Here is a 14,547-nt window from a genome sequence, read left to right on the forward strand (position 1 = left end):
CAGTCTTCAATGTCAAACAGATGTCTGGGAGGCACTGTAATTTATTGAGCAGGAAAGTGACGTGATTTAGAGAAATCATTTGGGTATTTGACATTTGTGTGTGTGTGTGTGTGTGAAGGCAGAGACTTAAGATAAGATGAGGTTTTCAGACAAGGTATGACAATGTTCTACATCAGAGAGGCAAGGGCGTATCAAAGAGATCTGAGAGATGTAGTGGTAGAATTGACAAAATTTGCCAACTGATTGGATATGTTGTTGAGGGTAAGGAATCATTATAAGAGTAAATATTCAAAATCACACATCTATTGATAATAAATCATTATTTTGCAATCCCCATATAAAGTTACAGGACCTTATATGAGGTTGTAAATCATAGTTTAAGAAACTGAGCTCTAAATAACATCTCCCTATCAGCTCGAGGAAGTCTTCAACACTCCATACATGGAAGAAAAAAGGTCTTCCAATTACTCCTTTATTATATATAATCTCTAAACATGAGACCACTTTTCTCTAGACTTAGTATACCTTCATGGAAGGGTGTTATAGACCTCCAAGGGAATGTTTTTGTACCAACTGTCCTTACTGTACCACCTCATATCCTTTTTTAAAGCTATTCAAAGCTGGTTGATCAAATGATTCTCAACCTCTAATCATGGGGGAGGGAAAAGAGAGAGGAAGAAGCACACCAGAAGGAGTTTAAGCCAATGACATTAGAGAATCAGTGCTGACCTCTCAGAACCATCTCAAGAAGAAGATGCAGCCAGTCCAGCTCTAGGAACATGACTTCTTTTCAATATCAGAGTTATAATAAGGATATCTAAGAACCTGAATGGGCCAAAAGAAGATGACTTCTGAGTAATTGAAAGAATGGTGGTGACCTTGACAGAAATAAAGAAGGTCAAAAAAGGGTTGAATCTCGGAGTTAAGTTTGAAATGTGCCAAAATGTAATGTTCTTTGGTTTGGTTTCTTGGAGTCTCTGGGAGCAGCCTTCGTTTCAGTTTAGTAATCACCACACGAATAGCCAAGAGTTAAAGTTCAAATCCTTTGTTATCTCTTTCGAAATCTTGTCTCCTTTCCTGGGGCCTGGTTAGCTTTCTTAGAGGCCTATCTCTCTCCTTGGTTCTGAGAGCTTGAGTTCCCATCTGTCCTCTGAAACTCTCCAAATCTCTCCTAACTGAGGCTCCTGGCTTATATGCTCTCTACTGAGTATAAACCAATCATTACATCACTAAAAAACCATTATTTGTTATAAGATTAAATCAATCATACTGAACCATGCTAAACTAGATAACCATTGTCTCTATCAATTCTACTGACTTAGCACCCTGTAAGAATCCTTTGTTTCAAGTTCAGAGTTCTGACCCATAACATCTCCCGCTTTCTTTTGTTTTTAGAACATAAGGGGTCATTCTCTCCCTGACTTCTCAAGGAGGTGAAAACCCCAAAAAGGAGGTGAACATACCTTTCCTGACTCCTCAAAAAGGGGTAAAAGAAGGTGATCACACCCTCCCTGACATCGCAGGATGAGAGATGAAAACACCAAAGGAAATGGAAAATCAAATCAGATTAGTGGGTTTCTGAACGGTCTCATTTGAAACAGGTATATATAATATCAACATGGGAGATATTACACATAATTACATAAATTACATAAGCACATAGTAGCACAGGCTAGTAGTGATGTAACAAATAACATGAATCAGCATGAGGAATTATACATGTCCATAAGTCCTAGAAATAGTCCAAAAGGAATCTATTGTCCATTACTTCATGTGTGTGGGAAATCCAATAATTCCTGCAAGTTTTGAAATGCTGCAACAGTCTTATCAACAATTTTTTATCTCAGGAAATCCAATGATTCCTGCTGGTTTTGAAGTTATATAACTAACAGGCTCTTTCAGTGTCATATGTTTCTTAAGTATTCTCTTTTATTTTGAGGTTTCTGTTTTTTTTTTTTTTCTCTCTCCAGGTACTCATTGGCATCCATCTGATTCCTTTTCCATCTGTAGAGATACAAGCAAATCCTTTCTCCCAAGCAGTTGACCTATCTAGTTCCTTCTATTTACCACTTTCTAAATCTCTTCTCATCATCTGGCAATTACATTGGAGCTGCTTGCACTGGACGCTGCCCTTCTGTTGGGTTAGAAAGCCTGTATTCTCCCCAATTGTAATCCCTTTCTGCTATCTGATTGCTATCAGATTGCTTCTCTGCTGATTGATCATATCACAGTCTTGAGCTTCTAAAGATTCTCTGGGTATAAACTCAGCCGCCATCATGCCCCACCTACTTTTTCTTTGAGGTCTTGGAGATGGGCCTCACCTTTCATTTCCCTGGGTCAATCTACATTCTGAGGCTCAGTGGAAACCTCAGTTGCATTTTGGACATAGGGTTTTGCGTTCACCTTGTCTTCTCACTCTATCTCTATACCTACATTAGGCTTTCAGATGCCCAATTTTTCCACACTGAAAACATTGACAAGTTTCTCTAGAAGTCCTTGCCGAGAGGGATCCTGTCTTCCCATGTTCATCATAGTCTGGGTATAATAAGCATTTGTGCCCACTATGGCACAGCATCTTATCTCCTCTAAAGGACCATCTTTGTTATAAGATTAAATCAATCATATTGAACCATGCTAAACTTGATAACCACTGTCTCTATCAATTCCACTGACTTAGCACCCTATAAGAAGCCTTTGTTTCAAGTTCAGAGTTCTGCCCCATAACAGAGATGTTTATGTTTTTTTCAGCATTGACAATTGCAAAACCTTTTGTTACAATTTTTTCCCTCCTTTCCCCCCATCCCCTCCCCTAGGTTGATCAATACATGTTACATGTTAAAGTATAAGTTAAATACAATATATGTATACATGTCCATACACTTATTTTGCTGTACAAAAAGAATTGGACTTTGAAATAGTGTACAATTAACCTGTGAAGGAAATAAAAAATGCATGTGGACAAAAATATAGGGATTGGGAATTCTATGTAATGGTTCATACTCATTTCCCAGAGTTCTTTCGCTGGGTGTAGCTGGTTCAATTCATTACTGCTCTATTGGAACTGATTTGGTTCATCTCATTGTTGAAGAGGGCCACATCCATCACAACTGACCATCATATAGTATTGTTGTTGAAGTATATAATGATCTCCTAATCCTGCTCATTTCACTCAGCATCAGTTCATGTAAGTCTCTACAGGCCTTTCTGAAATCATCCTGTTGCTCATTTTTTAAAAAATTATTATTATTATTATTTTTATTTAATAGCCCTTTATTTACAGGATATATACATGGGTAACTTTACAGCATTAACAATTGCCAAACCTCTTGTTCCAATTTTTCACCTCTTACCCCCCCCCCACCCCCTCCCCTAGATGGCAGGATGACCAGTAGATGTTAAATATATTAAAATATAAATTAGATACACAATAAGTATACATGACCAAAACGTTATTTTGCTGTACAAAAAGAATCAGACTCTGAAATATTGTACAATTAGCTTGTGAAGGAAATCAAAAATGCAGGTGTGCATAAATATAGGGATTGGGAATTCAATGTAATGGTTTTTAGTCATCTCCCAGAGTTCTTTTTCTGGGCATAGCTAGTTCAGTTCATTACTGCTCCATTAGAAATGATTTGGTTGATCTCGTTGCTGAGGATGGCCTGATCCATCAGAACTGGTCATCATCTAGTATTGTTGTTGAAGTATATAATGATCTCCTGGTCCTGCTCATTTCACTCAGCATCAGTTCGTGTAAGTCTCTCCAGGCCTTTCTGAAATCATCCTGTTGGTCATTTCTTACAGAACAGTAATATTCCATAATATTCATATACCACAATTTATTCAGCCATTCTCCAACTGATGGACATCCATTCAGTTTCCAGTTTCTAGCCACTACAAAAAGGGCTGCCACAAACATTCGTGCACATACAGGTCCCTTTCCCTTCTTTATAATCTCTTTGGGATATAATCCCAGTAGTAACACTGCTGGATCAAAGGGTATGCACAGTTTGATAACTTTTTGAGCATAGTTCCAAACTACTCTCCAAAATGGTTGGATTCGTTCACAACTCCACCAACAATGCATCAATGTCCCAGTTGTTGCTCATTTCTTACCGAACAATAATATTCCATAATATTCATATACCACAATTTATTCAGCCATTCTCCAATTGATGAGCATCCATTCAGTTTCCAGTTTCTGGCCACTACAAAGAGGGCTGCCACAAACATTCTTGCACATACAGGTCCTTTTCCCTTCTTTAAGATCTCCTTGGAATATAACCCCAGTACTAACACTGCTGGATCAAAGGGGATGCACAGTTTGATAATTTTTTGAGCAAATTATACTACTTTTCTGAAAATGTTCAATGAAGTAGCAGAAAACTAAAATTTCCCTAAAAGTGATTTTTGTACTGCAGATTAGGTCTGGGTTTCAACAAGAAAGTAGGTAATAGGCAATCTTAAGCATTTCTGTAACAGAATAAAACTTTTCTATAAAACATGAACAAAAACATCTTCTGTTCCAACCAAGCTCAGCTGATGTTGAGCTCCACATTGCCTTAACTGAGCTTTTTTAAAGCAGGCTATACCATTTTATTCTTTTAAGAAAAAAAATCCTTTTCCAGATTGAAAAAAAACCAACATTAGGTTACAAGAGTGTCCAGACTAAGTAAGACAACAATCCTACTGTACTCTGTTCTGGTCAGATCACATCTAGAGAATCAGAAAGATTTTAAGCTTATAATTCTGATTAAATCAAAAAGACTTTGTATGTGTGCTGGTTCTGTCCTCTATTCATGGATTTGGACAAAGATATTAAATTCAATGAATATTTATTGTGTGTATTATTGTATTAGGGCACTATTCTAGGTACCACAGTTCATAGACAAATATGAAACAGCCTTTTTAAGGACCTTATAGTTTATTTGGAGGGAACAATCTGCATACAAGTAAATATAAAGAAAGCATAGGTAAAATAATAATAATTGCAACATCTAGAGAATATCCGTGAGGGGATCAGGAAATAATTTTATTGGATGGAGCTAAGAAAGGAGGGTATTGCAGATATGGAGAATATTTTATGTGCAAAGATAGGGGAAGGAAATGGAATGTTGGTAGTGGGCAAGTTAGCAGCCCAATTTCACTCAAACTGGGAGTGTACAAAGAACATATATATGTATACAGAACTTCATGCTGCTTCTGAAGGCTGAGTCTGCTTAGTGAACTCTTGTTGTCCATGTCCCTTAGGTGTTACAGGGTCAGTTTCTCAGACATGAAGAAACTTGATAATGGAATAAGCTTGTCTTGTTAGACTTTATCACTTTAAGCTTATCTTTCCTGGTAGAGTATATATACACACAGAGCTTTCTCCTTTCAGATTTAATAAAGTAATTTGGAAACCAAACTTTTTGTCATGGGTAGGACATAAAGAGGGATCTGTTCCATCAGATAGGCTACATCCAGCTGCCCATCTTCCCCTTCTATAATATCTCAGAACAAGGGCATTTCTTGAAACTTCATGTTCAGATCTCTGTGGGTTTTAGCATCTTTAGACCATCTCCCTTTAATAAGGGGCTCGTTGGGTTGGCAGGCTGGACCAGCAAACTAATAATAGGTGCACTGCTAGAGGAGGGGAAAACAGTTACTGAGAGAGGTGCATGAAGGAATGTATTCTTATTGATGTGGGCACCTGGCCCAATTTCTGAGGAAAGAATAAGAGGGCACAGCAGAGTGGTCTTTTCTAACTAGGAGAAAAGAAAACCTGCTACAGATTCAAGTTTGTGATGATCTGGACTAGGGGGCAAGAAAATCGAGGAAATGACGTAATCTCTTAGAGATCACTCTATCCAACAAATCAGTTTTCTAGCATTCTCCTTACACTCTTATGTCTCATGTTTCTTCCAAGGAAACCTGACAGGACTAAGGGGCTATCCCCCTGATTCTCCAGTGGTAAGGAATGATCGGAGTGAAATTTGGGGCACAGCAGGAAAATGAAGTTTTTCATTTTCTTTCCCCATCTCTTCTTCCTCCTCTCATTTAGAAATCATAATCTATAGTTTCTTAGTTTCCCTCTTCTTAGAAGGAAAGTAAGGGCTAGGGGAGGGGGGTTAGGAGGGGATGGGAATAAGGGGTGGTGAAAAGCGGGATTGAATTGGGGGTGGAGGGAAATCCAGGGGCAGGATGCTGGGAAACTACTGGACTCTTTCCAATGAGCTGGTAGCTCTCCCCACCCCACCCCGCCCACCCAATGGAGCTGACTCTGGAGTGTGGGCTCAAGCTCTCGGGCACTCTTTGACCCTCTCTTCCTCGCGCGCCCTGGGGCTGCTGGAGGAGGGGACCCTGGAAAGAGGCGGAGTCGGGGGAGGGGTAGGAATGGGGAGCAATAGAAGGAAAAGTTGCTAGGCTGGGGAGTGGACGCGGGGAGCGCTGCAGCAGCCAGCGGCATGGCGAGTACGGTCTTGGAGATCATCGCCTTCACGGTGTCTGTCTCCGGCTGGGTGCTGGTCGCCTCCACGATTCCCACCGACTACTGGAAAGTGTCCACCATCGATGGCACGGTCATCACCACCGCCACCTTTTGGGCCAATTTGTGGAAGACATGTGTCACCGACTCCACGGGTGTCTCTGACTGCAAGGACTTCCCCTCCATGCTGGCTCTAGACGGTCTGCATCTCTCCTTTCCCCCGAAACCTTCCCTGTCTCCCCCATATCCTTTTCTCATGCTCTGCCTCCCTTTCCTTCCTTCCACTCCAAGAACTGCGTCCTATATCTTAGCAGGGCGCGCAAGAGAGGAAGCGCGCGTAGCTGAAAGCAGCTCAGGAGCTCAGGGAGCCACATTTTAGATGGGGTCCGATACCTGCGTGCTGCTCGTACTTTAACGCTCAGCAGGCACGATAGGTTTCGGGAGGCCGGAATGTGGGAATTGCGTCGGGATAGGGAAGGAGGTGAGGGACGTTCAGAGGACAGCCTGGAGTTCGATTTTGTTTCGTTCATTCTCGTAATCTAAGGAATGGATTGTTCTAAAATTCTTAACCTGGGGTCCATGGTTACATTTTTAGGAATCCGTAAACTCGGATGGGGGAAAATTAATGTGTCATTGACTTTTAACCGAGATGTAGCATTTTCTTCAATTATTTAAAAACAGTCTAAGAAAGGATTCATGAGATTCTCCCTCCTGCCAGAGAGGTCAATGATTTAATTAAAAAAAAAATTTGGTTAAGAAGTTCTGTTCTCGAATGAGATTGAGAAGATGAGAGAGTGAGCTAAAAGTCAGATGTGAGCCAGACAGAATGAAGGAAGGGAAGCAGCAGGTCCACAAGTTGGGACCCCCCCCCTTCTAGCCCAGGGAATGCTCCTGGGATCGGTACTACCCTGAGCGGTTGCCAAGAGCTGAGGTGACCCGCCTCCTGTTCTGTGCGTGTGTTCAGCAAGACTTTGCACACAGGAGAAAAGAGGGCGTTGGGAGAAAGCATTTGGCAACCTGGGGTGGTTATCCCACTGCTAAAAATACCTTTATTGTAGAGAGCCTACCAACAAAGCATAAGTTTTTGTTTCTTTTTATTTTTGTTTTGTTTTTAGTAACTATAGAATCATCAGCCCCTGTATTTAAAACTCAGTGTTTGGTTTCTTTCTTCCTTTTTCTTTCTTTTCTTTGTTTCTTTTCATTTCATTTTTTTTTTTTTTTTGAAGAGGGAATTCTGGCGTAGTGTGTAAAACTTAGAACGTGGCTTCTAAACATCCGCAGTTCAAATCCCATCTTAGACAATGTGTGAAACCTTGGACGGTCCATTTTGTTTTGTTTCTGCTAACTTTGTAGGACATAACCAAGTTATGATCTGCACTGAAGAAATTCCTCACTGTTGCTGAAATCACAACTTTATCTGTGAAATGAGGAATTGATTAAAAGCAAAAATCGTTTGTCCTTGCACTTCGGGCACATCTTTAAAAATCATACATTAGAAAAATAAAAAAAAATTGTGTTTCTTTAAAAATATAAAATAGCCCAGATGGATTTAAATGCATTCTCTAAGTCTTAAAACAATAGACCACAACTGATTGTTCCTTTCCAAGTCAGAGTGATTGACTGCTTATTATTCTATTGCTTCTGAAATCTGAGTTACTATGTGGAGAAGTTTAGCATAGAAAGAATACTTCCCTTTTCTTCCTCCTTTTAATTTTATTAGTCAGTTTTTTTCCTGGTGGGATGATCTTTTCTACGTGTTTTTTTTTTTTTTTTAATTTGAAATGGGCTTTCTTTGGTTTTTCTTTCAAAAAGTTATAAAACTAGATCTTTTTTCTTGCTTGCTTCTCGGAAAGTTTACAACAGTCGCAGATAATACCAGCTTTGTTTAATCTTGAAAAGAACAATGAATTTTTGAAGTAGAAATTGGGATTCTAATTCAGATGGGACAAAGTAATAGATGGGACTGCATAAGTAAATTGCTATAGCTCTAGAGGATTAATTACATTAGTTTTAAGGTTTTTTTCTCATTGCATTATTTTAAATTTTTATTTACATAACTAGGTTAATAGTAGAGATAAGAGTTTGATGCCTCTAAATGTATATAATTTTTCATGTATATAATTGTATGCCTTGAAAAACAAACTCTAGCTTCAAATCAAATATTATTTGATGAAGACATAGGGTAAAGGAAATGTAGGCATTGTTCTGAAAGGAACAAGAATTTGAGTAGCACCTTCACATATGATCTAGGCCATATTTACTACTTAGAACCTCTGTTGAATTGTCTCTGTTATCGAAAACACAAATTCAGGCAGATGATGCGAACAGATAAGCTCATGTTACTGTGGTTTTACCACAGAATTTATCATAGATTTACAGTAACTGTCCTAAGAGCAGTCTTCTGTTATAATGTAATTGAGAAAAGGGTTAGCTACATAAGCTTTTTTTTTAAAGGGGCAAGGAAAAGGAAAGGGGAAATAACAGCATCAAAAATGTTCTTTATTAGGTGCTGAAATGCTCATCTTCTCTATGGGGGAAAAGTGATGGAATGGGTGGATGACTGACCCAGAAAGTTTAAATGTTAGTGTTCAGTGATGTAATGGAGAGGAGGCTATCACATGCATACTAATTTGAAGTCACCAAAGAATGAAAAATAGAAGGGGAAAGGAAGAAAATAAAGGATTGATGGTAAAAACCTTCAATCCAACAAACATTTATAAAATGTCTCTTATGTGTAAGGTTATAGACATGGTGGAATGAATAAATCCTCTGTGTGTGTGTGTGTGTGTGTGTGTGTGTGTGTGTTTGTGTGTGTGAGGAATAGCATGCTGAATTCAATTCCCAGCTCCCACCTATCTTGGAGAAAGTGCTTCTGAGCAAGTCACTTATCTTCTTGCTGCTCTGGGCAACTTTAAGTTACAAATTTTTGCTGATCTGTATTAGTAGAAGGAATTTACTGGGTACTCTCTATACTAATTATATACAGGCACACACATATATACACACAAATGTACTAAGACAGTTATAGGTCACTGGGATGCAAAACAAGAAAAAAAAATCCCCCAAAACTGGTCCCTTTTCTCAAAAATTTATATTCCATAGGACATGGAGGGATGATAATCTACAAAGAAAGAAAAAAGCAAGGTAATTGAGAAAGGAGAGATTATCATCAATTGGGAGCATCATGGAATACTTCACTAAGGAGATGGTACCTGAGCAGTGGCTTTTAATTTAATTTTAAAGATGGTGTTGAAGAAGGCTTTTAATTTAATTTTAAAGATGAAGAAGGTATATCCATTGTAGGTCTCTGGGAATCTATGGAAGCAAGAGATAGGATCTTGAGTTTGGTAAACATCTATCTAGTAATCTGGTTTGACCACAACATAAAGAAGAATAGGAGAGATAATTGGAAAGGTAGATTGGAGCCACATTGTTGAGGAACTTAAATGTCAGGTTGAGACATTTTTATTTTATCCTAGGATCGATAGCCACTGATGATTTCTGATCATGGTCTTCTCTATGCTTTAGAAAGATTATTTTGTCACTGCTATGGAGAATGGATTGAAGAGAGGAGATATCAGACATAGAGAGAACAATTAGATTGTTACCGTAGTTTAGGCAAGAGACGATTACAACCTGAAATGGGTGTTGGCCATATCAATGGAGATATCTTACAGATTTAGAATCATCAGGACATATCAGTTGATGAGCTGAGGAAGAAGAGTGAATCAAAGATTGTTGTGGATGTTCAGTTGTATCTAGCGCTTCATGACCCCATTTGAGGTCTTCTTGGCAGAGATACTAGAGTTCCTTTTCCAGCTCATTTTATAGATGAGGAAACCAGGACAAAATTAAATGACTTGCTCAGAGTCACACATCTAGTGAGGCCCGATTTGAATTCAAGAAGATTCATCTTCCTGCCTCCAGGGTTAGCCCTTTTTTTCACTGCACTACCTAGCTGCCTCATTATGAATGAAATAGCTCTGGACAGAGTCAGTCAGCTTCCTAATTTTTTCATCATCTAGATCTAGGAAGTGGTGCTGTGACTGGAACTGAAGATTGTGTTGTCCATGAAGCAGCATCTGATAAAGTACTTGATATACCAACCTTGAAACAATGCATTTAATGTGATGTGAAAATGTTTCTTTTAAAAAGCCACATTAGTAACACACAGGCAATTGACTTGAGGAAAATAAAACTAATCCTAAAAATGGAAATAAAGCCAGATCACTGAAAAATTCAAATAGGAAAGGGTCACTTACGTATAATTTTCCCCACAGTGTTGAAGGAAATAAATAAGCTAATTATAGGGATGGTACTAATTTACTTCAATTATATTGTAGGTGAAGATGTAACTTTGAATTTTGATTAACAAGATTGTGTAATTCTCATCTCAGCTTTACAGATAAAGCAGCTTAAGGCGTAGAAAAGTTTTGTGTCATCTCAAATCTAGTGATAAGAATCCAAATTGCCTAAATCAATGCCATGTTTTTTTTTTTATAAAACGATTCTAGAATTTTATCTTTGTTCTTTTTTATGGATTTCCCAGGAAAAATGGTAAGCATTTGTTAGCATAAAAAAATTACATAGAAAGACACTAGACCAGTGATCTCATTGGTCAAGGAATTCCCAGGTTAAAAAAACTCTCTCTCTCTCTTTCTCTTTCTCTCAAGGTAGGTTAACACCCTTTCTGCAATTTGTAGTCTTACAGAATTTAGAGTTTAGAGTTTGGCTAGGGTCACATAGCCAATAGGTGCCAGAAACAGGACATATATCCAAGATATTTTATCTGAGATCAATTGTGTAATACATTAATCTGCTTCTCATTTAAAAATATACATACTTTATTTCTGGAAGGGCACTATTACACTGTTATGTATATAGGAGTGACCTCAAAGCTGTGAAGGCCTGGATTCAAGTACCACCTCAGACATATATTGGCTGTGTGAATATAAATTAAATGAGTGTTCTAGATGTAGACAATGTGCTGACTTCTACTGATAAAGGGAATTTTCTTTTCCCTCTGTCAGTGAAAATACAGATGCAGTGTATTCTCTCTTTTCATGAGTCTAAAATCCAGTGTGTGCCATTAATGATTTTTCTTCAAGTGGATATTTTTACTTTTTAAGAGATGACAGTAAAATTCAAATGTGTATGTTAACTGTTAAGTTGAACTTTTGGGAAAGTCAGAATGTAGTTTTTTTCTATCCTACAATATCTATTGATACAAATCACAATCCTCTTACTAATTGAAACTATGTTCTATTTACTGAGTTAATGATTTCTGGCTGTCATGCTAAAGCTATTATTCTCAAAGTACCATTTGACCTTTAGATAAGAATCAATCTTATCCATGTTGCTGTTAGTATATAATATGTACTGAGAATGTTTGGCATTTCTCCTAGGAGATTTAACCATAAATTTTGTTTTAGAGGACCTCTGAGTAAATATGTTCAAGCTTCAGCATCTTAATGTGTTAATTAGCTATTAACAGTTCCAGTAAATTAGGTCTGTCAGAAATAATGGCCTCCTTGGCCAGTTTTTACTACTATGGTATTATCTAAAATAAGTTTTACCCTCAGGAAATATTAAATGGAAGGTTGTAGGTACCCACATTGTAAAAGGGAAATCATTACATAGATGCTTATAAGTAGACTTAAATCATGCAAAGATTAACTCTGCCAAAAGAATGAAATAGAACAAGTATTTATTAATTACTTTCTAAATGTAACACATTATGCTAAATGCTTAAAATATTGATTAATTTAATCCTCACAACAACCTTGAGATATGGGTATTATTATATTCATCTTACATTTGGGAAAACTGAGGCAGACAGAAGTTAAGTATATTGTCCAAAGTCACATAAGTTTCTAAGAGAGGACTTGAATTCAGGGCTTCCTGACTTCAGATTCAGCACTCCATTCATTTATCACTGCTTTATAATTTATAATATAGACAGGCCCTAATTTACAAATACTTTATTTATATAAACATTCCTTAAACAGAACAGGATTTGTACAAGAAATCCTCACCATCCATGAAAGCAATTGTCCTTCCTTACCCAATTCAGACCCTAAAATATTTTCTTTTATGCAGATATAGAGTTAACATATAATTCAGAGCTGTTCTTAATTGTTTAATGCCATGGACTGCTTCTAAGAACACTGTTTTTAAATACTTGAAGAAAAAGCTAAATTTAAGTTAGAGGTTAGAGAAAGTCAATACATGTGTTGTTTTTTCCAGTTCAAGTTCATAGACTCCTTGAATACTATTCATGGGACCTCTCTGTGGACTGCTGGGATTCAGAACCCTTGCTCCAGCAGTACCTGTCTCCCTACTTTCAAATGATATTATAACAAGATATGATGGTGAAACCTCTCAGTCCCTTTGCTTTCACCTTGCCACACCCAAAAGAACAGTTTACAAGGAAAGATGAATCTCTGAGGTCCTGAAGTGAAACTTGGTCCATACTTAGCCATAGAAATGTTGTTACAATGTGTTTATGTATAGAGAATAGATAGCATTCTTTGCTCTATTAGCTCTAATATGATTTTTTAGAAACCAGCCTGAGAATGAATCACTATTTAATCTGCTTCTATAAAAAATGCTTTTAGGTTTTCCAAACTATAGAATTTACAATTGAATTGTAAACCGGGACTATTTGTACTCTACTAATTCATAACGAAGCGAAGAAGAATAATTTCCTTAGGATAGTTTTATTCATTTATTTATTTTAACATTTTTGTCATACTAAGATCTGATATTTGTTCAGTGACTACACTTGAAGGCAGGATAAAGATGTTTAAAACCATAGACTAAAATTGGTCTCTTTGATCATAAAAATGGTAGAGTACTGACTGAACCAAACAAGGAGCTAGGTCTGTTATTAACTTACATACTCTTGAACCTTAACTGAAGTGGTTCGATGGATAAGAAGGTTCAGGGAGATCTAGGTGTGGAGTCAGGAAGACCTGAATTCAAATCCAGCATCAAATACTTTCTAGATATGTGCCCCTGGACAAGTCCCTTAAATTATGTCTGCCACTTTTTCTCATCTGTAAACGGGGATAATAATAGCATTTCCCACTCAGGGTTATTGCAAGGATTGAGATAATAATTTTAAAGTGGACAAGCACAGTGTCTGGTATATAATGAGGGTTTAATGGGTGCTTATTTCCTTCTCTTCTGAGGATCCTGATTCCAGCTTCCAAAACACCCTACTTTGCTGCCTGGAATCTGAATTAGGCATCCTGCTGGAAAAAGGGAGGAATAAAGGGATACCTAAAAAGGAAGAACTTTTAGGATTCATTGTTTAGCAGCAGTGTTACAAATTAACCCATGCCATAATGACTAGCATCCAAATCAATCTGTGTTAACTATTTTCTAATGTCAGTGTCATTATGCTCTTTTTGGAGGGTTTTCTGTTTTGTTGTTTTTTTATTGCAATAAATCTTGTTTAATCATAGGAAAGAAAGACAACTTCATAAATTTCAAAATAAAATTTATATAAAGAAAAAACTACTTGATAGCTTTGAAAACCCAATATGTTCAATAAGTACAAATATGTACAAAATATGTACAATATGTACAAAAAAAAAGGAATGTGTGCCTCTTTATATTTGAGGTGTCAATTGTCATTTGGGACACTTTAAAAAGCAAAAATGTAGTCTGCATTAACAACTTGGATTTTACTTGTATCAGAATGGAGCAGAAATTAAGTTCACTATTTATAAATGCCCCCTCTCTGGAAAGAGACGCTCACTAGGACTTAACATTTGGATTGCCCTGAAACTTTTTTGTAATGGGAATTTCTTATAATAGCTTGTGTCCTTATACTGATATGAAACTTTCTATTTCCAATTCCATGACTGTTCCCTTTGGCAGATTGTTCTTGTGGTAATTGGCTCAAATCTTTTTGTGTCTCTCCCAGTACTTAATCTATTGTTCATAGAAATGTAGATGGAATTGGTCTGAATACATAAACATTCTAAGTCTTTCCTCAGTCCATAATTTTCCCAATAGGAAAATTCCTGATTCCTGAATTCAATACTAGTCCATATCAGAAAAGAAGGAAAATT

General features: G+C 37.3%; 1 protein-coding gene across 1 annotated transcript in view; it reads left to right on the forward strand.

Moving 5' to 3' along the window:
* Window positions 1-6,276: 6,276 nt before the first annotated feature.
* The window catches only part of LOC100917327 (claudin-10), a 33,621-nt gene continuing 25,350 nt past the window's right edge, over window positions 6,277-14,547 (forward strand). Inside the window, exon 1 of the mRNA XM_003765784.4 lies at window positions 6,277-6,666. Within this exon, the coding sequence (XP_003765832.2) occupies window positions 6,447-6,666 (220 nt within the window). The 5' untranslated portion in view covers window positions 6,277-6,446. The remainder of the gene's footprint in view (window positions 6,667-14,547) is intronic.

The sequence above is a fragment of the Sarcophilus harrisii genome, chromosome 3 (genome assembly GCF_902635505.1).
Source record: "Sarcophilus harrisii chromosome 3, mSarHar1.11, whole genome shotgun sequence".
NCBI lineage: Eukaryota > Metazoa > Chordata > Mammalia > Dasyuromorphia > Dasyuridae > Sarcophilus > Sarcophilus harrisii.